This window comes from Podarcis melisellensis (assembly GCF_964234715.1).
Source record: "Podarcis melisellensis genome assembly, chromosome: 8".
Classification (NCBI taxonomy): domain Eukaryota; kingdom Metazoa; phylum Chordata; class Lepidosauria; order Squamata; family Lacertidae; genus Podarcis; species Podarcis melisellensis.
This window is the reverse complement of record NC_138540.1, coordinates 78,517,295-78,544,933: the sequence shown is the minus strand read 5'-3', so window position 1 is coordinate 78,544,933 and position 27,639 is coordinate 78,517,295. Positions and strand designations below refer to the sequence as shown.

Sequence of the window (27,639 nt, the reverse complement as noted above, 5' to 3'; positions counted from 1 at the left end):
TTAATCCAACAAAGCAATGATGGTTACTACAAGGTTGGCAAAAACAGACAGGTTGGCCAGATTGCTTGCAGGAGAAAATTCCTCCCTCTCCCTGAAATACGGAGACCAAATTAACCAGAGCAAGGTCCATAAGCAACGTGCTCACTTCCTCCCTCTGGGTGGGGCCCTAAAGACTGGGTGAGTGGGTGGAAAATCCTGTGACAATCAGCCAAGAGGGCAGCTAACACCTGGCTGCCCCCTTAAAAAGGCTGGGGGTGGGCTACTCCCAGCCCAAAACCCCAGACTCTGATTGGCTGAGCAGGCACTAACTTCCCTTACCTGAGGGTCCAATGCAGCCGGAGATGGGCAGTGCCAGCCATGCCCTCTCCTGGATGCACCTGGAAGTTGGCAGCCTCCCTGAACCCATCCCAGCCACTCCATAAGGCAATGGCTGCCCACCCAGGGACCCAGGTGAGGGGATATTGTCCTTGCTACTACCCAGTATTACAGTGGTACCTCGGGTTAAGAACTTAATTCGTTCTGGAGGTCTGTTCTTAACCTGAAACTGTTCTGAACCTGAAGCACCACTTTAGCTAATGGGGCCTCCTGCTGCCGCTGCGCCACCACTGCACAATTTCTGTTCTCATCCTGAAGCAAAGTTCTTAACCCGAGGTAATATTTCTGGGTTAGCGGAGTCTGTAACCTGGAGCGTATGTAACCTGAAGTGTATGTAACCCAAGGTATCACTGTATTATTAAAACCCTCAGTGTCTCCCCATCTCTCCTTTAACTTTGCTGTTGTTTAAAACAAGCCTTTCTTTCACATTAAGGCAATCCCGACATAAGGAGGGGGGTTGCGGGCTCGCGCCCCACCTACATCCTCATGGGGCTAGCTCAGCCCCGCGGGACTTGGGTATCCCGGGAGTCATCATTCCCCACACCAGCCAATCAGCTGGTGACGGGGGCGGGCTTAGGAGAGTTCATTTAAGGTCCGGGCAGCCCCTGCTCGCCCCTTTCTTTTCTTTCAGCCAGCTGCAGTTTCCCACCCACCCACCCTCTAGGTTGTCATTTGGACTTTGCTCTGGTCTTCGGCTGGTCGCTGTAAGGGGCCTGGTAGGAGTTTTTTTCCATTTGGCTGTATTTTGGAAGCCACTTGGTTTTTTCGCCTACCTCATAGCAAAACGTCACAACACCTTTGGTCTTGGCGGTTAGGCATAGGGTATGATTATGCAAATGAGTTGGGAGGGAGGAATGCCATCACCTCCCCCAAATGATGAAGAGTAGTTCATTAAAGGACTCTGGGGGGTGTCGCCTCATCCGAAACCTATGGAGGCTAGGGCCTAAAGCACGATCCCGAGCGGTAACCCCTCGGGGAGCGCCTAGGGATGTGCATCTTGGGGGCTCCCCCTGTTGGTGCTTAACCCTTCCCGGTTATATACCGGTTAGTCCAATAGGGCCAATGCCTAAAGCCAATACCGCTCTTACCTGTAATCAACAAAGTTGTGGCCATTTTTCGCGCATTAACCTAAATTCCTGTGTCTGGTGTCTTTATTTATTCCATCTGTGAGAGTGGGCAGGAATCGCCGCACAAATTGCACCCAAATGTCTCCCTTCCATTCCTTGAGTACTTCAAAGGAGAGAGAAAGCATGTGGAGCCCTCAAATAAATGACATTTGCGTCCCTTCCAACTGAAAATCTCTATTATTCTGGTTCAACTCACTCATGTTGGTTAGTGTGGGGGTGGTACAGATGGCAGTGACCTGGAGCGCCTTACTTTGGGCACGTATTTGATTTAGTTCAGTGTCATGTGATGGACCCTTGGCAGTCTTGCAGCCTGCAGTTGCTTGTAGGTTGTTAAGGCTTTGGGCTTAAAAATAAATTACTATTGCTATTTAAAATAATATGATCTGTTAATAGAATTACATATTTAAACACATTCACATATCATCATTTGCTATCAGAACCTTAGTGCAAACTTTCTTTCTGGCAGACTCTGGGAACTACAGTGCTTTTGTGTCTTCTAACAGCAAATTTGATTTGGTTTCATTGAACTACATTTCAAAGGATCTTTTGGAAAATGATTCTATGTCTTTTGAACCTGGATAACTCCTAAAAGGAATGCATAATCTGGAGTAGATATTAGGATGACATATGTTCAGAGCAGATTTTGAGTGGGCCTGATCCTGCAGGCCATGCCCTGTAACATTTCTCCTATGAAAATAAGGATATTTTTTCAGGAAGCTTTTGCGAACCCACACACTAAACCCTCTCCCTGGAGCTTACCCCCGCCCCCCTCAGGAATGAGACATGACAACAATGGATAGGTTTAAAATTAAGCCACAACTTTATTGAATTTCAGCTGTAGGGACCTTTGCTGAGGCCTTGGAAGGTATCCCTCTCATATATGACAGGGGCTGAGGATGCGCAGGGCAGTCAGGCATTGTGGAAGGGGACTATAAAGTGTGAACTTACACAGCATGCCCTCCCACTTCACCAAAGCTGTGAGTTTGACATTGTGACGCCACTCCAGGGCCAGTGACTCCCACAACCCACCCTTTAATGGACCCTTCTAATGCCACCATGTGGGGGTGCCTGAAAATGCTACCCCCAATCACAAAGATCGACTATAGAATACCAACCAATGCCTAAAACTGCCACCCCAGACTCCAAACTGGGGACTTGCCACCAAGATACCTGAAGGCCCCCTCCTAAAGAGAAGGGCTGTGCCCTGCCAGTCACCAGTCCTTGAGGTCCTAATGCACATCGCACATCCAAAGGGCATTAGCGGGGGTGGGTGTCAAATGTACTTCATCCGCACATAACAGTTTTTGAATTGTCCATTCTAATTTTGGAGTGGTGAACGGAGACACCGCTGATTTGGTGCATTGTGTTAAGCATGGCCCTATTAATTTTTTGCACTGTATAATTGATGTGAGAAGGTTTATTGGCCCCTCTCCAACACTGACAGGGAAGGAGGTTGGATCAGAGGATGTTCAATGCTGGGCATAGGGCATGAACATTTTTGTGGTCCGCCTTCGCAGATAGAACCAGGCTGATGCCTTTTTGCGCTACCAGGTCATATCCTCCCAGATGCAGAATCAGTGCCTCTGGCAGGTTGTGGGCAGTGTCTCACCTGCACGTGTCTCACCACAGGCAGGGGCCATCCTGCTCAGAGGGGGCCAGTGTTGTGGTCGGTTTGGATGCACAAATCTTAATTTTTAGGTGGAGCCCTAAGAAACATACATCAATGTCTGTTAAACATGTGTGTGGTGTTGAGGTGCTACTGACAATACATTCACCAATGCATAGAGCCCCAAAGAAGACCAGGGAGAATGCTGCATTGAAGAGGTGTGTTTCGAAGTTGGCGGGGAGGGATAATACAATGCCACCCCAAGCGCAGCTTCTTGACATGGAAGCTTGCACAAGGGTAAGGCCACCGGAAACATTTACGTAAGAATGAAATAGCTGCCTTGTAGAGCAGTAACGTTTTGATGGCCAAGCCTCTAAATTTTAGGTGGAACCAGAATTTTAGCATGTCAGAGTCAGAGGCACATCTGGAGGCTGCAATGTCGTTGTTAAGACCTGGTATGAAACGTGTCATGAAGGAAAAGTTGTGCTGAAGGCATTCTAGCTCGAACAGGTGCAACACCCTGATGGCCTGGTCAGACTTTGCTGACTGCCCGGCTATAATCCTTACCACTGCTTCATTGTCCGATCAGAAGGAAACCCTGGAATTCCTGAAATGGTTTCCCCAGATGCGAAGGGCAACTAGAATAGCAATGAACTGGGGAAAAGTTAAGTCCCATGTGATGTCTGCTGCATGCTTGAGAATACAGTGTAGGGCTCCATTACCAATAAAGGAATCAACGCTGCATTTTCTGAGAAGTGGTTGGTGACTAAAGTATTGCAATGAAAGAATTTAAAGTGGATTGGTGACCTTTTCCTTCAAAATTGTAAGAAGGGCTTCATATGTCAGTGTCACAATTTCCTTCCTTTGGTACAATTATTTGTACTTTTATTTATTAGATTTATACACCACCCTTCATCATCTGATTGCAGGGTGGTTCACAGAATAAAATATAGCATAAAAACAAGGAAGACATAGAACAAAACTTCAGAACAACACCCCCCCTCCCACAGACACATTTAAAATAAGGTGGATTCTCAAACTATGCACAGTTAAATCAGGGAAAGTACAAAATTGAACACGTAAACTTGGCTGGATCCAGGAATGTCATTAGGTCCCAGTATCACCAGATGGCTGGGAAGAATTAGCATGTGATGCATTAATTGTTGATTACTTTGTGCCTGACTGAGAACATCTTGGTCCCAAGGACATTGTGATGGAACTGAGGTGGGGATAAAGTAGGAGGGCATGTGGTGAAATTTCATGGAACTCCAGAAAATAACTCATCTACTCACAATTCCTGTTTTAAGAGAGTAAGGGTGAGATGGACTGGAAGGGGCATATATCTTGTATTCATTTCTGGAATTTGCTGGCATAGGCATATCATGGACATGGCAGGTGACAGTAGGGCCACAAGAATGACATAGGAGACTGGTATTGGGTTGAATTAGGCCACAACTTTATTGATTACAGGAAAGAGTAGGTTTGACTAACGCATTGGTCATGTATCTGTATATCAGTGTATCTGTGTATCTGAAGAAGTGTGCATGCACACAAAAGCTCATACCAAGAACTAACTTAGTTGGTCTTTAAGGTGCTACTGGAAGGAAATTTTTTATTTTGGCATTGGTCATGTATCCTGCAACAGCCAGCCTGCTTGCTACCTGAGAGGATTAAACTACCTTCTGGGGTCAAACCCCTGCTGGGGAGTCAACTGCAAAATGGATTGGATGCCCCAACCCTAAAAAGCTGCCAGTGTCACCCTTCCTGGACCCCTCTAATGGGGGTTCCCTTGTGACCAAGGATGCAGTGCAATGTCTAATCCACCAAAATTGTGACAGTTGCTACAAGGTGGGCAAAAACATACAAATCGGCTAATTTGCTTGCAGGAGAAAATTCCTCCCTTGCCCTGAAATAGGTAAAGGTAAAGGGACCCTTGACTGTTAGGTCTAGTCGCAGACGACTCTGAGGTTGCTGCGCTCATCTTGCTTTAGTGGCCGAGGGAGCCGGCATGCAGCTTCCGGGTCATGTGGCCAGCATGACTAAGCCGCTTCTGGCAAACCAGAGCAGCGTGGAAACGCCATTTACCTTCCTGCTGTAGCAGTACCTACTGTATTTTTTACTCTATAAGACACACTTTTTCCCTCCTCAAAAGTAAGGGGAAATGTGTGTGCGCCTTATGAAGCAAATGCAGGCTGTGCAGCTATCCCATAAGCCAGAAAAGCAAGAGGGATTGCTGCTTTCACTGCGCAGTGATCCCTCTTGCTGTTCTGCCTTCTGAGATTCAGAATATATTTTTTCTTGTTTTCCTTCTCCAAAAACTAGGTGCGTCTTGAGGTTTGGTGCGTTTTATAGGGCGAAAAAATTGCACTTTGACATGCTTTTGAACTGCTGGGTTGGCAGGAGCAGGGATCCCCTTTGTGGGGATTCAAACTGCTGACCTTCTGATCAGCAAGCCCGAGGCTCAGGGGTTTAGGCCACAGCACCACCCGCATCCCTGGCCCTGAAATACAGAGACTTAATTAACCAGAGCAAGTTCCATAGGCAACGTGCCCACTTCTCCCCTCTGGTCAGGCCACTAAAGACTGGGTGATGGGATGGATAATCCCGTGATGATCAGCCAGGGTCCCAGGTGAGGGAATATTGTCCTTGCTGTAACTTAGTATTATTATTAAAACTATCAGTGTCTCCCCATCTCTCCTATACCTCTGCTGTTGTTTAAAACAAGCCTTTCTTTCTCTTTAATTGTCTCACTCTTCTTGCTATACCCAAATGTCTTTCTTCCATTCCTCGGCCGCTTCATAGGAGAGAGCGAAAAGATGTGGAGCCCTCAAAACCTCTATAGGACCTTTGCACAATATTTTTCCTTCCTGGAACAATGTGTTGTCTTCAACATGAAATTCCAAATTCAAAAACCCCCAGGTGGTTGTCACCAATGGAAGCTAAGGCGGTGAAAAAACTTAATATGGATTCCAATTGGCCAAAATACTGTGAAATCCTAGAACAAGATGGGGGAAAGTTTAAACTTCAGAGTTATGAGAAACTAAAGTTCAAAGTTCGAGACTGGTTACATTACCATCAGATAAATGAGACATTTAAGCAGGACAGGAAACTAGGATTTCAGAAGGAGAGGTCAAAGCTAGAAATAGAACTGCTAGAACCCAATACTAAGAACTTGTCTAGAATGTATAACTTGCTGTTGAAATGGAATACACAAGAGGAAACGGTTAAATCAGCTATGATTAAATGGGCACAGGATATTGGTCATGACATCATGTTTGCTGACTGGGAACAGTTATGGACCACTGGTATTAAGTTTACGGCATGTAGTGCCTTAAAAGAGAACATAATGAAAATGACCTACAGGTGGTACATGACCCCAGTCAAGCTTGCAAAGATCTACTATTTGCCCAATAATAAATGCTGGAAATGTAATGAGTCTGAAGGAACCTTCTATCACCTTTGGTGGACCTGCCCAAAGATTAAAGCCTTCTGGGAAATGATCTATAATGAAATTAAGAAAGTCCTTAAGTGGACATTTCCAAAGAAACTGGAGGCTTTTCTTTTGCGCATGGTTGGCCAATTGGTGCCAAGGAAGGATAGGACATTCTTTATGTATGCAACTACAGCAGCAAGAATTCTTCTGGCAAAGTATTGGAAGATGCAAGAACTACCTACTCTGGAAGAATGGCAGACAAAGGTGACAGAATTTATGGGACTGGCAGAGATGACTGGCAGAATCCGTGACCAGGGGAAAGAGACAGTGGAAGAGGACTGGAAGAAATTTAAAATATATCTTAAAAACTGTTGTAAAATCGTGGACTGTTAAGATGTCAAGGGGTAAGAAATAGAGAATTACAGCTGTAAACAATAACTTTAAGGAAATCTAAAGAGAACTAATAGAGACATTGACCAAAGGGTTGCTAAAAAATTGCAAAACAAGGATGCAGTGAAAGGGAGGTGTGGGGAAGTCATGTGTTATATGTTTTTGTTTTTTGCTTTGTTTGTTTTTTTTGTTGTGTTTTTGAGGTTTGTTGTGAAAATCAATAAAAATTAATTAAAAAAAAAGAAATTCCAAATTCAGTGTAGTAATTTATAATCAACATTTCAATAACAAGGGAGCACACTCACTCTCTTTCATACACACAACTTCAGTAAACTGGTTAACTTTCTCTAGCTGAGCAACCAACATGCAGGCTTCCTCTTAAGATCCAAATAAATTTAAATATACATTAAATATCATCATGAGATATGCGCTGAAAGAAGACTGCAAAATAGCAGAAAGCAGGAAACCAGGAAAAGGGAGTGGTTTATGTGCAAGGGAGTAAGAAAAAAGAGGAAAGGGGGATGAAGGGGGTGATTGTGAATGTTGGTGTGTCTGTGAAAAGGAGACTGCAGAAAAAGAGAGAGGAGAAAGAATGGAAATAGGGGAATATGTGTGCAAGGGAGCGGTGAGATAATTACAGAGGAAGGGAGGAAGAGGAGGTGAAGCTGAAGATAAGTGAGCCAAGTGGTTTGCAAAAAGAGCGTATCAGGCATGGGGGCATGGTAATTTGGAAAGGAGGGTATGAAAATGTATGCAGCATAGGAAGGGGTGGTGTCACCATAATTGGGTGGAAAATGAGAAGGTGCTTTAATAGTTGCAATGTGTTGCAGGAGGAAGATATAGGAGGTTATCACAGGGTGGTTTGCTTTCATTGTGGGGTTGCAGGAAAGGAGGGGGACGTTTCATGTGGACATGGACGTGGGTTTTAAAGTGAAAATGGGTGGAGAGCAGGATTGCAGGATTGAAGAGAAAAGTGGCTTGAGATATGGAGTTTGGAAGCTTAAATTCATGACTAATGTTTGCATTGGATGGGAAGGGAGAGGTTTAGGGTGTTGGTGAACAGAGGGAGCTGAGGAAAGCCCTACTAAAATTGTTAAAAGTTAAGAAGTGTAACAATTTATCCACTCTACCTGCTTATCAAAGTGGTCAGGGCTGAATAAAATAATCAACTTTGAATGACTTTAGGCTATTATGCCCCCTTTTCTGAAAATCTGACAAAAACACTAGGCAACTAGGGCAAATTACTGTTCGTTGGTAGACCACTGAAGATGCACTGAGGGATTCAGGAGTCAGAGATATAAGAATATCCCTGGTGGATCACACAAAAAACTCATATAGTCCAGCATAGTATTCTTAGGAAACAGATGCTTGTGAGAAGCCTCTCCCACCTGTGATCTTCAGAACCTTAACGGAGAGTCTCATTGGCTATTATAGGGGAGGAAATGTAGCTATTGTGACTAGTACTCATCTGTCTCTCATAATATGAGCACCTGTGGACATGCAACTTGATGGTTATGTTCTATCTCTGCTGTTGGGGGAAATGTGGATCTGAATGTCTGTTGCTAGGAAACAGTAGTGGGAGAGTGGCGTTGTTCTCATGTCCTATTTTCAGGCCACTGTAAAAATACTTTTCTTGGGCAGATGGCCTGATTCAACAGGCTGATGTAAGTTCTAGCCTGTTGCAGTTTATAGGAAATCTTCTTACAGCAGCGAAACTCTTAATTGCTTCCAAGTGGTGTTCACCCAGTGTACATGCCGCAGAGTTGAATGTTCCATTATGTACCTGCTGAAGACGTCTGGCTTCATAATTTTATCTAATTTGACTGCTCATGTGGCTGAGTGTGGGGAGCCAAAAGAGCGAACAGGTTGAGACACTATCAAGCCCTTTTTTAATATGCTCCTGGGGTTGAGAACTCCTGGCCTGGGAGCCAAATGCAGCGCCCACATAACTCTTTACCTGAAGTTTCACTAAATCAAAATGGGTGAAACTTTGAGAGCTGCACAGCCCCTTTATTATCTATATGGGCCACCACAATGAATATACTGTTCATCATCTATTTTATTTATGAAATTTCTATCTCATCGTTCTTGCCAAAGGAGCCCTGGCTGGATATTCAAATGGTTTTTCATTTGAAAATCCCAGTTTATCCTGTCTCTTCTCTTCTCTTCTCTTCTCTTCTCTTCTCTTCTCTTCTCTTCTCTTCTCTTCTCTTCTCTTCTCTTCTCTTCTCCTATTACTATAACCACTATTCCTCCCACACAAGTCGAAATTGGTTGATAAAAAACATTAAAATGTAGGGCTGGCAAACATACAGATTTTCCCAGACATTTCAGGGAATTGACCTCTGAAAAAAGCTCAACAACTTTTGGGTTCTCCTTTAAAAAAGCTCAATATTTTTGGTGGTTTCCTAAAAAAACAAGTTTTGAGTGTACTGGCTTTTACTTTTGGGGATGTGGGAACCCTAAGTTCACCATGAAAGACTTCTGAGTTAGCTTAGCTGTCCTGGAAGACAAGGAAATGTCAGTAAAGAATATGAAACAATATAAACCTGCAGTATCCACAATGAAGACGGGTCAGAAGTGGGGTCTCTCAATGCTCAATACAGTGGTACCTCTGGTTACATATGCTTCAGGTTACATACACTTCAGGTTACAGACTCCAATAACCCAGAAATAGTACCTCGGGTTAAGAACTTTGAATCAGGATGAGAACAGAAATCGTGCTCCATCGGCCCCATTAGCTAAAGTGGTGCTTCAGGTTAAGAACAGTTTCAGGTTAAGAACGGACCTCCAGAATGAATTAAGTACATAACCAGAGGTACCACTGTATTGGGTTTGGGGCTTTTCAACATTTTTTATTTGGTCCCACACATCCTGTCAAAGAAATGTAAGGAAGCAAACAACAGAAATGAATAGAGTTTCAAATAAAATGAAATGTATTTAAAACTTTTGAAAACATCAATAACTTTAAAAATCCGAAACACACCCTCCCAGTCAATAATTTGAAGGCTAATAGCCTTCAAATTATTGCAACCTTAACTCCCTGGATCAATAGGAATTTTAAAAACTCGTGAAACATCAAAATGGGAGAGGTGAATGCCGTGCACCAGAGTGGACATTCCCTGTCATAGGCCAGCAACAAATGGGAGCTACATCATGGGGACTTTACTTGTTAATCATATGGTCCATATTTTATGAGCAAAATATTTTTTAATTGCTATGTATATGATTTATTTTTTATAAGTTAAAGTTGTATGAGTTTTAGTTGTAGCTGGAGCTTGTAAACATTGCTTTATCAGCTGGCCTCTCTACTTGACCTTTGTGCCTCTTGGTTAACTGTATCTCTCCCTAGGTAGAGAGTGGCCAGGATGATTTTAATTCCTCATTGAAGAAGGGAAGGTGTGGTCCTATAATAAGAACAATGGCTGCGCGGCCCTTCATCCTTCATGGATTTGGATAATTTCAGGCTTTCTTGAATGAGATAGATTATGGAGACAGGGGTAGACAACATAGTGTGCTCCAGCCAATTCCCATCAACCCTAGTTGGAATGTCTGACTTTTGAGGCGATGAGAGTTGTAGTCCAGCCACCTCTAGAAGTCAGCATACTACCTCTCCCTGATCAATATCAATTTCTAGCTCAGCAGGCTCAGCTTTAGCTAAAACAACCTGTGTTATATTATTTGTAAATCACAGTTTGATATGACATTGTTGGTGCAAACAACTATATACAGTCATACCTCGGGTTACCTTTGTGTTGCACATTTTCGGGTTGCGCACCACACCGAACCTGGAAGTACCGGAATAGGTTACTTCGGGTTTTGGTGCTCTCGCATGTGCAGAAGCACGAAATCACATTTTGCACATGCGCAGAAAAGCCGAATCGCGACATTGCAGGTTGCGAACGCTGTGGATTGGGAACGTGCCTCCCACACAGATCACGTTCGCAACCTGAGCATCCACTATAATGGAATTCATTCTCGTATAGTACCCATTATTCCTCCCTAGAGGATTCTGTGGTTGGCATTTTTGTGAGGACTATGGACAGAATATTTGATTCAACTTCAAGGAACCACACTTCCAAATATTTCTAGAGAACATATTTTGAAAAATGATGAAATAGTACAAAACTGAACATGCTCTGTTGGCTGGTTCTAGGAATACAATCATGTTCCAGCATCATTTACCAATTGCTGATCACTGTACCTGATCATGGACATCATTTCCCCAGAAGCATTTTGATGAAATTGAGGTAGGATATACTAGGGGGTTACAGTGGTGCCCCGCAAGACGAACGCCTCGCAAGACGAAAAACCCGCTAGACGAAAGGGTTTTCCGTTTTTGGAGGCGCTTCGCTAAACGAATTTCTCTATGTGGTTGCTTCGCAAGACGAAAAAGTCTTGCGAGTTCTCGCTTCCCCCCCTGCTTTTTTCCGCCCTTTCCCTAAGCGCTAAGCCGCTTATCAGCTGTTCCGCTGATAAGCCGCTTCTCAGCTGATCGCTAAAAGCCGCTAGACCGCTAATAGCGCTAATCCGCTAAGCTGTCAATGGGCTTGCTTCGCAAGACGAAAAAACCGCTAGACGAAGAAAATCGCGGAACGGATTAATTTCGTCTTGCGAGGCACCACTGTATTTGGTGAAATTACACAGGGTTCTCAAAAAGGATTCAATTAAGGAAAATACCTGTTTCTTAACCCTGAGAATGGGAGGGAGTGCAAACTGCAGGTGGCAGAATTTCATACCGTTTCCAAAAAAGAGTTAATCCAATTTCCACATTGTGCTTTGTGTTCCAGTATAAAATTGCACCATGTCTAGGAAAGCATGCAATCTATAATTTCATCATTTCCCACCCCCTTACTGGACTAGTTCTTTCCACTTGGAACCCTCAGGCTCCCTTCTTGGCCTATAAAACCCTCCAAACTAGGCTCATCCTCCATCCTTCACCTGCTTGTTTGTTCTGAGTGCTCTCAGCTTTTGATCTCTTCAGCACTATGATGACTTTCCTGAGTGCTTGTCTCCTCTTGGTCATCCTTTGCCCAGGTGAGTAGGAGCCTGAGATCTTGAATTCTTTCTCCAAGAACATTCAGTCAAGGGGCTAGTAGTGTCCATATGCCACCTTTGAAGTAAGAGAAGCAAAGTAGTTGTTGTGGAGGTTGATAATCAGGCATCCGACCAACATGACCAGACCAACACAGTTGATGCTACCTACGCCCTTGCAGCCATACAGAGCTCTGCAGGAAGGAGAGGAGGTCTAGCTAATCAGAGGACTGGATGAGGGAGAGCAGAGCAGGGAGGCTGGCAGGAGAAGATAAAAGCAGCAGAGCCAACTGCCTAGAGAGGCAATGGGATTGGTCTTCTTTACTGTTCCATTTACTCATGAGGAGGCCTGTGGAGAGGAGAGGAGTAACTTTAGCCCTGCAGTAGGCTGCTTGCTGCAGATAACTATGGCTCTTGCTAGGGGCAACAGTTCAATAGTACTTTGAGGCACTGAGAGACCTCTAACCATAGATGCCAAACCTATGGGGCTGGGGACACCTCTACCTCCCCAAGTATGTGATGATGAGGCTGAAAATTCCCCAACTTTGAGGGGCCCCACTGTGCCTCCTTGCAACCTCCTTGAACAGGTTGTACTTGTGGTCTCAAGTGTACACAATGAGCACCCCCAATGTCAGGCAGAACTTGGCACCTCCCTTTAACCACAAGTTGAAAGCACTGGTTGCAAGAGCGGGGAACCAGTGCAAGGGCCATCCCTGGTAGGGGATTTGCTTTTTGGGGGAAATCTCCCTAGGTGTAAGTAGCCAGTTAGCAGTTACCGGGGATGGAATATGGCCCCTGCTGTTGTGGGCCCTGCGCTGGAGGAGTGGTATAGGGAGGGGTGAAGGGGTTTTCTTCATGAACTCCCCAGCCATTTTTTTGGTGTATAGGCAACAGTTTTGATATTTTCCTGGTAGGTAGTGTGGTGTAGTGGTTAGTGTACTGAGCCCAGGAGCTGAGAGAGATCAGATTCAAAATTCCCCATTCAACCACAAAGCTGATATTGAGTCTTGTTTAGTGGTTGGGTCCTGAGGGTCCATTTAGAAAGTGTGCTTATATTTCCTTATGGAATGGGGCAAGGGGAAATTTTTACATTTGCAGAGCCTTTTTGAGCCTCACAATTATTATGGGGAGTGGGGTGCATGGCTCCAGGTAAAGGCAAGGCTAAGGGGGGCCATAAGGGCAAAGGAAAAGCATGCATAGGCATGTCATTCCCCTCCTGTTCTGTAGAGGAAGAGACAGACTAGGGGGCTATATTGATGTTCCTTGAGGACCTGAAAAGGCAGAAGGCAGCCCTACTGCAGCTGTAACTTCAAGTGCTTGTCAGCTGGCAGAAGCAAGAAACCCAAAATCCTAACCAAGGTGCTGTTAATTTAATTTCAACAGGTTTGGATGCCTTGGAAGTAAGTACCGGTTTTGCTTCGCAGGAAATGCCAGAGGTGGAAGGCACGCAGGAGGTGGTCATGGCAGCTGATACTGCAACACGTGAGGCATTTTATTCTCAGTAGTGGAGTTGGTCAGGGTGGCATCCCCTATTGCCATGGATTTGTCAGGGTTGGAGTCCAGCTCCATGGCAATTTCCCCTCCGGTGGTGGCTGTGGCTTCCCCCTTTATACAGGGGGATCTGCCATCTTGCTGGATGCTTGTAATCAGGAAAGGGGCCCAGGATCTGTGGATGTGACCAGTCACCCTGATCTGCAGGGATAACTCTGATGCCCCCCCCCCCTCATCCAGTAGCATCCACCAGCTCAGAGGGCAAAGGAAGGGGAGGAGGCAGGTCTATATCATCAGTGCTGCCCCACCCTGATCCCTGGGATGTGGTTAAGCGGACACCACCCCATTTTCAGAGCCATCAGCCCCCACCAGGTTTCCATCTCCTCCCAACTACCAAGGAAAGGATTTGGAAAGGGGAATATTGTGTTGTGTTCACTCACTTAAATAGGGAAATTCCCAAGAAAGGAAAGGACATTGTAGGTGAGATTGATGCAGGCAAACCAAAGCACAGGAAGGTGCCAATTGGTTACTGGGGTATTTAAATTTATGCCAGAATTAATATATCAAATTATGGATTCATGGAGCATACTCAGAGTTCATGGGGGGGGGATTAAAGACCTACCTATGATGAAGCTTTATGCAGATGAACAGCTACTAAGTAGGCCTGGAGTGAGGGGAAAAGGTGGCTGACTTATGGCTCCATTTTATATCTCACATATGTCCCATTGAATCCTAGAGCTGTAGAGTTGGAAGGGACTGGGAGGGCCATCTAGTTCAACCCTTTGCAATGCAAGAATCCTTTGACCAACATGGGGCTCAAATCAATAACCCTGAGATAAAGAGTCTCATGCTTTACACACTGAGCTCACTTAATGCCTAGGCAAACCCAAGCCACATTACCCATATCAGAGGGGTAAGGAGTTCAACCCCACCTGTTGGGTTGGGTATAGAGTTCCTTCAGTACTTGTGACAAACACCCATGGTGCTACTCCATTGCATCTGTGCACTGTGTGCAATGCCTCTTCACAAAGACACACCCCAGGTTTGTTCATAATTTTGCTTCCTGAGCCCAAGATTGGGAATATTAAATGGAAAATTGGAAGTGAATGGGAGTTTGGTTTTAGAGTCAACAATTATAGGGATTCCCATGCTGATCTCATGAAGACTCAGCCGTTCATGATCTCATGATCTCATGATCTCATGAAGACTCAGCCCATTGCTTTCAGCAGAGGTCACCTAACTGTGGTCCATGGGCCTCATATATCTGCAGGTTGCCAATTTTCCATATTTGTTGATTCAGCCCTTGCTCTGCTGTGGCAATCGTGCTTCCCTCAGATGGCTAAGGTCCTTGGCAGGGTTTGATGGACATTATTTCCATGAGGTGGGTGGTTGATAGGGAAGACACTCTCATGTACAATTCTCCCCATGCTCTCTTCATTGACCCCAAATTGATTTGTTTGGTTAAGGAGAAGCACCATTACCAGTGTGCTGAATGTAAAAGTATGTAATGAGACTGCTGAAGTCCCATTCTGCGATTCACTGGCCAACAACATGTAGTGGGTAGGGAGGAAGAGTATGTCCCTGATTTAGCATGCATAGTAGCAAATGGGAAGAAGGCTTTGTGTCTTTCCATTTCTGTGTCTGGAGATGTTCCTGTGTGAGGAATGGGGGGGGGGAGAGATGTGTGTTGGTGTGCATGTAGCCTCTAACCCACCACTACATGTGGATCCTAAGACCATTAACATTGCTCGTGTTTGCCTTGGAATATTCTGTTTCTCAAACACTGAACAACTTATGTTTCCTTTCCTCTCCTATCTGCAGTGAAACCTGTGGAATGTTTTGCAAACAGGAAGAATACTTGTCGTATCAAAGGAGGAAGTTGCTTTTCTCAGCTTACTGAAACCTATTTAAGTGAGTATGAAGCCTTTCTGTCATATTAACTCTAAGTGTGTGAGTGCATCCTTTCGTCTCTGGGGTATCTAGTGTGACAACAGAATGCTGATCTCACCATCCTTGAGGAACTCAACTTTTTCAACAATTAAATATTAGAATTAAAACTATATTAAAAATCTGTTTAAAATGTAACAATAATTACAATAAAAACAACACAACCCCAACCCTCTCAGTAAAAGCAGTCATTCTTCAAAAAGCTGTTGAGACCCACTTGTAAAATGACAACAAAGTGGGATCTAGTCTAGATTCTTGAGTGAGGTACAATAAAAGCAAAAAATAAAATAAAGAAGAAAACCTCATGTTGAAACCCATACATCCCTCTCTATGTTGAAAACTCTCTCTCTCTCTCTCTCTCTCTCTCTCTCTCTCTCTCTCTCTCAGCAAGGGAATTCCAGGGTCTGCAAGATGAGATGGCCCATTTCCATATCATTAGCTAATAGAGTGTGTAACCTGTCTCATACTTTGACTCAGGGAAGTCTCATAGATCCACAGAGCCACTGGTAACCTTCTCCTGACTTTTACCAGCTGCTTACTGTGAACAAACTGTGCACAAATATTCAGGCCTCATCTTTCTCTGACATTTGTCTCATAGCTCCCCCTTAACTCCTAAGTGACAATCCCTCAGTGAATGATAATTCCCAACTGCTTAGAAAGCAACCAAATCAGAGTCTACTCTTTATTGGTGCAGGCAAATTGATGTAGCAATGAGGTGCGCAGCAAGTGAATGTACACAAGGAGACATGTGTTGGGTTCAGATTTGTCCACAACTTTATTGATTACAGGGATAAACAGCTTTGACACAGACACTGGACATGTAACCAGTCCGGCTACTGACTGATAGACTATTGGGGATGACCAATGTTAGCGTCCATCAACAGCATGAAGAGCATCCTGTGAACCTCAAGTAGAAACTGGCAAGGGGTGCTCTGTGCCCTGAATCCCTGAGCTGGATGTATGGACAAGGAATGCATTCTTCCAAGATCCCTGAGAGGGATCCCATCTGACAGGGTGGGGCTTCACCTCCCATTCCCACTAGGAATCCAGCCCAATGATTCTTCTGCTGCACAAAGTGGTGAAATAGAAGGTTGCATAGAAGGTGACTACCAAACCTACAACACCTGGAACAAGTCCAGCATGCCATTAAGGATATCCACAAGCCACGCCTTGTAGCCAGCTGCTTAGTAGTGTATAATCTGTCCTGTAAAAAGTCCCCTTGGGCATGCACATTTTGCTTCATCACTTAGTTCATCTTACTTGGTCCTTGTTAACTCAGATGGGATGGACAGTTCCCCTCCACACTTGCCTCTTTCATTTGCAGGGTTAACCAAGCAACAGACAAGCATTTTCCTTGTCCTCCTACTGTGTTCTGCCCACACAGACTACCCAATCTCCTCCTTCATTTGTTGTCTTCTTCCCTTGAGTCCTGCAATGTTTTCAACTGAAAGCAAAGCACACTGCTGTGACTTGGTCCATTGGTCACTTCACTTTGCTCTCTCTCTCTCTTTTGTAATTCATTTTTATTGGTTGCTTTAGACATACATTCATCAAATCACATTGTAACAACTTGATTTTCCTCTAACTAAACATATATTTTTAAAACATAATGAAAGAAAAAAGAACAAAAATACATATTTATTTATTTATTTATTTGATTCATTTGTACTCCATTTCCGTTTGACTTCCCTCCCCTTCTTACCTCAGTCCTCAGTTTTACTTAGTTGACTGCCCCTCCTAACACAGCCTTTTATTCAATAACCTAATTCCATTATGTTTTACTTTTTTCTTCTTCCATGAATTACTCTAAAGTGGTCCAAAAAAATTAATCTCCATAATGGTCTTTCAAATACTGTTTGAATATATTTCAATCATTTTAAATTTATTGTATTGTTTGATCTTTTCATCTGACCTGTCCGCTTGTCCAATTCTGTATACTCCATCAATTTGATCAGCCAGTAACTCTTTGTTGAAAAGGTCTCCATTTTCCAATTCTGGGCATTCAAGACTCTTGCTGCTGTGGTGGCATACGTAAATACTTTCTTAAAATTTCTTGGAATTTCATCCCCCATGATCCCTAAGAGGAATCTTCAGGCTTTTTAGGGAATAAGCTTTTAAACATCTTTTTAAATTATTTATAAATTACCTCCCAAAATTCCCTCATCTTTTTTCAGGTCCAACAGACATATGTTGTGCCTGCCACTTCTTTACATTTCCAACACTAGTCCGATTATTTGTTTTAACATTTTTTATCATCCATTCTGTTTCCTGATTCAAGATAACTGATAATTCAGTTTGAAGCATTTTAATAGTTTGACTTAACATCTTGTTCTTTGGGTTCTTAGCTATTTCTTTTTCATTATTTTTTCCCCCATCTCCTCTAATATTTCCATTCTTTCTTTCTTTTTCAATTTCTTATGAATTGCATTCATATTAGTTCCTTTATATTAAATTTGAAGAATTCTTCTATTTTTTAATATTTTAAATATAATATTTAATATTATTATTTTCTTTTCCCCCCATTATAACAACCAAATAAAATTTCTTCATCACATAAATCTTTGCTCTAACTGAGCTTTGACATCCTCCTGTCCCCCTCCCTGACTTCCATCTGTTATCACTTTTATCTTAGCATTTCTAAATCACCCTATTTATTTTATCTCCATACTTAAAAGACTTCTAATTTTTATAAACAGGTATCAAATCATAACCTATCAATATTTTAAATGAACCCTGCAAGTGTTTTCAAATGTTTACAATGTTCCTTCATATACCTTTTACTAAAGGTATTTTTGAAAATCTTTTTCAGTTCATTATATATCATATCCCAGTAGGCTTTAATCTTAGGACATGTCCACCACATATAAAAGAAATTCCCTTCCTTCTCCTTATATTTCCATCATACCTTATCTTCTAAATTTTAGCAAGTTTAGTCAGCGTCAAATACCACCAATACATCATCTTCATTAAATTTTCTTTTAATGTCATGCATGCTGTGAATTTTTTTTAAATTGTTTTTTTATTGCTTTTTAACATACATATCATATATATCACAAACATACTTACACAGCCAAGAAAAAATGAAAAAAGAAGAAAAAAAGAAAAACGAAACATGTAATACATAAAAACATAGACAACTCAACTTACATTGACAAACACTCATCGACTTCCCTTTATCTCGATTTCGGAATAAAGTTATCATATTTTTTATCCGCAGTGTCTCATTTTTCAAGCAATTTTTACGTAGTAAGCGTTATCTCATACCTACTGTGAATTTTTCAAATATATATTTGTTTTTTATCAACATTTTTATTTTCCTTTTATTTCTGTTTCCATATATAACTTAAATTTATCCCGTTCATTATTAAATTTTGTACTTTTTTGATTTCTTATTTTCTGTGTCAATTTTGCCAGTTCTAAATAGTCAAATAGTTTAGATTGCCACTCTATTATCGTTGGGATTTTAGACGTTTTCCAATATTGTGTTATGAGGGTTCTGGCAGCCACTGTTGCGTATTGAAAAAATGTTTTATCTTCCTTTTTGATTTCTTCGCCAATTATCCCCAGGAGGAAAGCTTCAGGTTTTTTGCTAAAGGTGTATTTGAGGACTTTTTAAAATTCATTATAGATACATTCCCAAAAAATTTTAAGTGTCTCACATGACCACCACATATGTATAAAGTCGCCCTCCTTACTCTTGCATTTCCAACACATTTTATCACCTGTTTTATAAATTTTATCCAATTTTACCGGCGTCATGTACCATCTGTACATCATCTTATACATGTTCTCCTTGAGTGTTGTACATGCCGTGAAGTTCATACCTTTACACCATAAATGCATGGTGTAAATGCATGCAGTGAATTTAATTGTTTTTGTCCATAGTCTTTCCCACTTCAAATCTGAAGAATTCTTCAAAAGCTTTCTTACCTTTCTTAATTATTCCTTCATCAATAAGTAACGCTTCATTCATCCCCTAACTTTTTTGCCTTCCGCGCCTTTTGATCTTTTTATCTGACCTGTCCACTTGTCCAGTTCTGTATACTCCATCAATTTGATCAGTCAGTTTCTCCTTGTTGATAAAGTCTCCATATTCCTTCATCAATAAGTAATGCTTCATTCATCCTCTATCTTTTCCGCCCTCTTTCTTTCCCCTTCAGGAATAAGGACACTGAATTGTGATCTGATAGGGACTTTGGATCAATTTCAAATTTGCTCACTCATAATGTTAATTCTTTTGAGATCCAAATTCCATCTTGCCTGCTGGCAGACTTGTTCAGCTCAGAATAATATGGGAATTCCTTTGCCCTTGGATATTTAAACCTCCAAGCATCTACTAAATTTCTATTAACTGGAAAAAGTTTGAGATAATCATCCTGTTTTATTACCTACAGTTCTCTGAGTTCTATCATGTTTGAAACAACTCCATTCAGATCTCCTGGAAGAATTAATTTCTCCTCCATATAGTCTAACACTGTTTCTTCCAGGTGTTTATAGAAATCAGCTTTATTATCACTGGGTGCATATACTACTCAAGGCGGAGTATGTTTTACCAAGTAAGAGGGGACGTTCTTTTGACCTCTTTCTTCATGCCAGATTTTTTTGTTCAATTTTAAATTTCATTTGTAAGATTCCCCTTTTCTGCTCTGTTAAACTATGGGGATATGGAGATTCCCTGCTTCTTGGAACCGGCATGATGGGCTGCTACTCTCTTGCATCAGGACCATCCCCCTTTCCCCCCTCCTTACAAAGAGACGAAGAGACCGGGAAACTCCTCTTTGACAATAACACTTCTATGCTGACTCCAAGACTCCCTCTTGGGGGTTGGGGGGATGCGTAGCCTTCGCGTCTTCCCCCTCAAAGCCCGTTAGCGATCGAGCCCTTCTGAGCTCATGCCATGTTCCACCTTGTGGGAAACCAGAAGTCACTTCACTTTACCCCAGGGTAGTCATACCTACCGCCCACTACCGCCCATCTTTCTTGATGGTAAGGAGGATTCAGTAGAACCCCCTACTGCCCACCTAGAATCCTGAAATGGCCACTAGTGGGTAGTAGGGACCAGGTTGACAACCCCTGCTTTACACTCATGTACTTTTGAGTTTTTTCTTGTACAAGCATGTCTGTAAGATTTGGGACGCTGCCTGGGCCAGAGTAGGCAATAACCAGAGGCGCAGTCTATACACTGTCACACTGGGATGCAAACAACACTCCTGAAAAGGAGTGAGGGGTGAATGGAGATTCTCAGACCAATTAGAATGAATTTACCTGATCCAGGCCACATCTTATAAATATTATCCCCAATGCCACCACCCCACTCTCTCTTTTTAGAACCAGTCTCCAATTAAGGTAAAGGGGCCCCTGACCATTAGATCCGGTCGCGGACGACTCTGGGGTTGTGGCGCTCATCTCACTTTTTTGGCCGAGGGAGCTGGCGTACAGTTTCTGGGTCATGTGGCCAGCGTGACTAAGCCACTTCTGGCGAACCAGAGTAGTGGATGGAAACGCTGTTTACCTTCCCGCCAGAGCGGAACCCATGTATCTAGTTGCACTATTAGCTGATGCCAAATAGGCCTGCAACATATAGTAACAGCACATAGAATAAAATGCTGGAATACTCTGATGACAAATGAAGCCACAGAAATTTTTTAAAAAGGAAAAAGGAGAAAAACATACTCAGATATAACTGCTTTTCCCCATAGAAGGTTGCATACAAAAAGATTTCTTGTATTGAGATAGCCAGAGAGAAGTGAGTTCAAGAGATCAGAAAATTAGAGGAAACAGATGTAAAACCATCTTCTCCCGTCTCTCAGAAATATAGTACAAAATATAAGGAAGCTTCATGAGTCAGGCCCCTGGAACAGCTAGCTGTATATCAGGTAGAGATGGGTAGTGGATCAAACTATTCTAGACTCTTTTGTATGGGCAGAAAAGCAAGTCCATCTAGTCCCATATATGTGCAAGTTGTTAAGGAACTATCCTAGAATATTCACATGGTATTGCAGAAGAAATTATACTTCAAAGAAACTACTTTATGGATTAGTTTGCTGAATTCAGTTGTTGCCAGGTATTTTCTCTTAAATCACCCATTTGCCCAATGTATTTATATTTGTATGTTCATCAATTTGAATTTTTGCATATCTTGCTATTCCTTCAATTCTTTCTAACAGATGGCTCTAAAGAGTCCTACAGTAACAAGGGTTGTGCTGAAGATTGCATCTCAACAAATGCCGCCTTCTCTTCAGTAGAAAGAAAATACTTCCAGCATTTCCAATATTGCTGTCAAAAAATTTTCTGCAACAGTAAATTACCTGAAAGTAAGTATATCTATCTATCTATCTATCTATCTATCTATCTATCTATCTATCTATCATCTATCTATCTATCTATCTATCTATCATCTATCTATCTATCTATCTATCATCTATCTATCTATCTCTACTGCCAAAGATAAATAGCATTGAGCTTTCCAATTTCTTTCCTTGTTACTCTAAGACAAGCAATACTCTTCCAGTCCAAGATTCATTCCTGGGTCATTCAGTATCAAGTAATCCAACGTTTTTACCTCAAGAAAAGCCTAACTAGCTTTTCAGACACCTTTTAATTGAATAACTTTCTAAAGAAATACCTGAAGCAACTAATATTATAGTTGAGATCTTGTTCATTCTGTTATATTTTACTCCAAGAAGACCCATTTATCCCAAATAAAATCCAATAAGGCAGACATTTATGTACAAAATATATTTTGAAAAATGTGAAATTTGCAGGTGGCTCTTTGAAATATTAAATAATCAATATATTTTTGGGAATTTTAAATCATTTTTTTAAAATCCTTTATTAAAAATTGAAAATTTGGTAACTTAGATTTTTAGATTTAGAGTAAGTCCATCATGTGACATATCATGAAGCTCAGGTTCTGCAGGGATTTGTGTTTTTAGTTTTAACGTATCTCAATGCTCGGCTGAGCTTTTAAAGACTGTGTGTATTCTGGCAAGGTCAAATTTCTTTCTCTCTCTTTGAAATTTCAAACTCTCATAACTCAAAAATGGGATGAGATAAAAAATTAAAATTTTAGATTTAAACTTAGTTTTGATCACTCAACAAGTGTACAAATGATTAAGAAAATTAGATGACATGAGGTTTTCCTGTGTCCAGGGGGGCATTATCGAAAATCAAAATGGTGGAGGGGGGATGCATAAAAACTTCAAATTTAGTGTCCTGATTTTCACTTTTTTAAACTGCAATGACTGGCAATGGTTGCTGGTGATTGAGTGAGAGATGACTGGGGTGACTGGATGGATTATGTATCTGTGTCCATTGGTGCAGTAAAATGGGATGAGTGATCATGAATAAGAAGGTGGGACTGAAACTGCCTTGGTCATGCTGGCTGATAATATCTGGTGGGCTAGGGACAAAGGTGAAAGCTATTTCCTAGTACTGCTGGATCTCTCAGCAGCTTTTGATACCATAGACCATAACATCCTTCTGGATGTTAAAAGCAACATTTTTCAGCCGTGGGCCAGTCCACCTTCCCTCAGATCATGTGGTGGGCCAGAGATGCATATTAAATAAAACCACACATTCTACTCATGTAAAAACATGCCAATTCCCGGACCGTCTGTAGGCCGGATTGAGAAGGCGATTGGGCCACATCCAGCCTGGGGATCTTAAGTTGCCTGCCCCTTTTCTGGACCGTCTAGAGGGGCTGGGAGCTGGAGCATGGTTATATAGTGGTTCTGCTCCTTCCTCCTGGGCCATGTTCAGAAAGTGGTGGTGGGGGGTGAGTGTTCAGACCAGACCCCTGGGCTCTCACTTGTGAGGTGCCTCAGGGTTCCTCCCCTTTCTCATGCTTTGCAACATCTACATGAAGCCACGGGAGAGATCATCAAGGGGTTCGGGTTGGGCATTCATCAATATGAGGATGATACCCAGCTATACCTCTCTTTTAAATCGGAACCACTGAAGGTGATGAAGGTCCTGTATGGGTGTCTGGAGGCAGTTGGAGGATGGATGGCGGCTAACAGATTGAGGATGAATCCTGGCAAGACAGAAGTACTGTTCTTGGGGGACAGGGGGCGGGTGGGTGTGGAGATTTCCCTGGTCCTGAATGGGGTAACTGTGCCTCTGAAAGACCAGGAGGGCAGCCTGGGAGTCATTTTGGACTCACAGCTGTTCAAGGAGGTGCAGGTCAATTCTGTGTCCAGAGCAACTGTCTACCAGCTCCAACTGGTATGCAGGCTGAAACCCTACCTGCCCATTAGGAAAAAAATAAAATTTTAGATTGAAACTTAGTTTTGATCACTCAACAAGTGTACAAAACATGCCCCCTTGCTTTCTGAAAGCCCAGTTCACCATGGGACTTGTCTTGATGGGTTTGAACTGCAGATGTAATAACTTTATAGTTTGTGGATATTAGAGGCAGAATCTTAGTGTGATGTAAGTTAGGAGATACTTTTGAATGCTGTAAACTGCCCAGAGTGGCTGGGGGAACTGAGCCAGATGGGCAGGGTATAGATAATGAATTTTTTTAAAAAATGTATTTTTAATAATAATAATAATAATAATAATAATAATAATAATAATAATATTGGAGCACTGAAGACAGAAGGGTTCCTTCACTTTAAACACACTTCAATATATGCTGATGTTTTTGGTTTTTTTGAAATTTTATATTTTATTGCACTGTAATGCATTTAGGTATAAAATTAAATTTTATTGTAGTTTCTGAGCTTTTTATACCACTAGGAGACTCTTTTTAGTATTAAGTGATATATAATAATCATTAATAAATAAACAGATAAACACCAAGGCTTTATTTATTTATTTATTCATTCATTTGTTAAAAACTTAATAACCTTAATCAGAAGTGTGTTTCCAACATAATAACAAAGTATGCAACATGTTATACTTAAACAAGATTATATACCTATTTCATTGTGAAAAGCACTACATAAGTATATGTAATTAGTTTTTGAACACTATATATAATAAACCAAGCATCAAAAATAACAGTGGCCAATAAGTCACATTCACAAAAATAAACTCCCCAACTCACTCCCTAAAAAATACCACTGCTTGTCTGCTCATCTCAGGTCTAAATATCTGCATCGTCAACATCATTCATTGCAGAAACAGAATGAAGTAGAGATGTTGCAACCCTCTCACAAGATTAGAGAACTGAAGCCTAGGAATTAGAATAAAGATAAATGGGCTGGAAACATGTCTTGACTTTAATATTTACCTCTTGCAGTGCCATTGAGGCGCTTGAATGGCCTGGAGTGCCCAAACCTTGGTGTAGCTGAATCAGAAGTTTCTAAGGGTTCAAATGCCATCAAGTGTTACAACGAGGAGACTCAGTGCATTGAATTTGTTCTTGTTCATGGTAAGTAGAACCGCCTTGCAATGAAGATGAGCCCTAGCCCCAGAAGAAAAGAAAAAAAGACTTTTTTCGCTCTAACTTTTAAACACCTCTCTCATATTCATTTCATGTGGTGATTTTCAGATGCTTTCTGTTCTTGCTCAACAAAAATTAAGATGCTCCTATTTTTTCTTTTGCACACACACACACACACACCGGTTGCTACCAAGATGCTCATCTGACCTTGTCTCTTTTTCTTTACTAGACAACAGTGAAGTTCCTGATAAGGTCGTCAGAGGCTGTGCATCACCAGCTTTTTGTGAATTGGCCAAGACATCAGTGCTTAACAAGTACTTTCCAGGCAAGATAACACGAGCACGATGTGGTGAAACTCTAGTTTCACCAAACCAACTTAGCTTTTAAGCGTAGTTAGAAGAGAGCAATGTCTTCTTCCTCTTGGTTCCACTATTTTCTGCAACAGTGGAAGTGGTGGTTGCTTGTCTGAACATGGAAGTCCAGAACAACTGGTATTCACAGGACTCCTGAGGCTTCTATTTGGTGAATGGTCTGCAGGGAGTAGAAAACTAAAGTAGAAATGTGGGGCTTTGGCTCATGAAAACATGGGATATGTGTAAAAAAATCCTTTGTTCATAATCAAAATAAATTGGTGAAGCAAATCAAAACTGTGTTGTGTGTCTGCATTTATCAAATTAAGAATATTTGGTGGCAGTGGTGATGAAGGGCACTGTTTTTATAATGAAAAACAATGGGTAATTATGAGTTATCTTATTGATTTAGGAAATGTATATTCCAGTCCATATTTCAAAGAAATCTGAGTGGCTTTCAATAACGTAAATCTGGAATTCCAAGATTGGAATTATACATTCGTTCTTATTTATTGACAAGTTAGCTGTTGTTGAGTCTGAGTTCCGCCCCTTCCTATTCCCACATTTAAAACCCCACTTTTGCTTCCTTTTCTGTTCACGCCTCTCATTAATTCTTGTGCACCTATGCATCATGGGATGGGCTATTTCCGGTGGCCCTCCCTCTGAGTCTGAGCTTAAACTGTCTTCCCCCTTGAACTCCCCCCTTCTCCTTGTTCTCCATCTCCTTGCTTTCCATCAATCCAATAAACAATTTCTACTCTTGAGGGGAGTTTCCCTTCATATTGACAATAGGTGTTAATGTGAAAAGGGATGCAAAGCAGGACTATAGAAGAGAGAAGTGGCTTCAGATACTTATTAAGCGGGCGGTGCTGGACAAGTCAAGTGCAGCTGATGTTGGGCTATTGTGCTCCCTTTCCAGGAAATATGCCATACATTAGTAGCCTACCAGGGTAAATTTCTCTTTGACAGACCTCTGGAGATGCACTGAGGGATTCAAAAGTCAGGGACAAAAGAGGATCCCTGCTGGATCACATAAAAGGTTCATTTAGTCCAGCACAGTGTTCTCAGGAAGCAGATGCCTGTGAGAAGCCCAGAAAATAATGAATGAGCAGAGTAGCTCTCCCACCTGTGAACCCCAGAAACTGTTCCTAAGAGGCTTATTGTCTCTTATATAGGACTATGGACTAGTACCTATCTTCCATAATACTAGAACCTGTGGAATGGAATGGTGGAAAATTAAGGACAGAAGAAAGCTAGAACTGCTCCACACAGCATGTGTTTAATCTTTGGAATTTGGTCTTACAAGAAGTAATGATGGTCCACAACCTGGATGTGTTTAATGGCGGATTAGCCTTCTCCTTCATGAATTTGTCCAGTGTTCAACCTCTGCTGTTGAGGACAGTTTGACTCTGAATATCTATTGCTGGGATCCAGTAGTAGGGACAGTGGTGTTGCTCCCAGGTCCTGCTTTCACACTATGCACAGGCATCTGGCTGGTCACTATGAACATAGTTTACTTGGGAAGATGGACTGATTCAACAGGGTTGTGTCAGTTCTGATTCTGTGAAGTTCATTTTTGAAGGGAAAAAATAGATATAAAATTAAGACATACAATAAAGTACTTGGAAATAAATATAACAATAAATTTAGAACAAGTGAAAATTAACAAATAAAAGAGGGAAATTAAGGAAAAGCTGGTTCAATATAGGAAAATAAAGCTCTCATGGTTTCAAAGAATAGCAATAATTAAAATGAAAATTTTGTCTAGAATAATTTTTTTATTTATAATGTACCAATTAATGTATCAGAGACAGAAATAAAGGGTTGGCAAAGCATGATTAATAAATTTGGTAATGGGGATATGAAACCTAAAATTAATAAAAGAAGATAGTATAAACCCCAGAAAATAGGTGCACTCCGTCTCCCCAACATCAGTTTATGTTATATAGCAAATCTGTTAAGACATATCATAGATGGAATAACAGAAGAAGGAACATTAGAATGCTTAGAGAGTGGTACACAGGAAATGAGGGAGAAGTTAGTGAAAATATTTTTTTCAATAGGCAATGGTGGCAGAATATTGAAAATCCCTTATTAAGAAACATTGAGATACGTGCGAAATATAAAGGAAAATTGATACCAGTAAATTCCCCACTAACTCCAGTGGTGATGATAGAAGACTTCCCAGTAAATTTTAAAAAGGAAATTGAAAAAGAAGAAAAAGAGAAGAAAAAAAACTAAAAATAAAAGAATGGGTGCAGAAAATGAGAAGCAAACAAATAAGAGATGCACTAACATGAAGTAAAATAACTTGCTTTAACTGTATACAACTTGAGCAATGGACAAAGAAGTGGTTAAGGGAAAACAAGAAATGCAAAGAATAAACTCATGATATTTATAAAATATTAGTACAAATGATTATAAAAAGGAGAGATAAAGAAGAAAATATAGTTATAAAAGGGAAAGCCTGTGAAATGTATAAAATTTTAGTACAA

At 41.6% G+C, this 27,639-nt stretch overlaps 1 protein-coding gene across 2 annotated transcripts in view; it reads left to right on the top strand.

Annotated features, from left to right (window-relative positions):
• LOC309376194 (uncharacterized protein) overlaps positions 1-25,181 on the top strand; it is a gene marked incomplete at its 3' end in the record, with an annotated part of 90,703 nt that extends 65,522 nt beyond the window's left edge. Inside the window, exons 1-2 of one of the 2 annotated variants that reach the window (XR_014171085.1) lie at positions 24,417-24,782; positions 25,024-25,181. Coding sequence is in view for 1 of the 2 variants with exons in the window: in XM_081922453.1 (XP_081778579.1) it covers positions 25,024-25,181 (158 nt within the window). Of the gene's footprint in view, positions 1-24,416; positions 24,783-25,023 lie in introns of those variants that run through there. The other variant, XM_081922453.1, reaches the window with a different exon arrangement.
• Between the last annotated feature and the right edge of the window lie 2,458 nt (positions 25,182-27,639).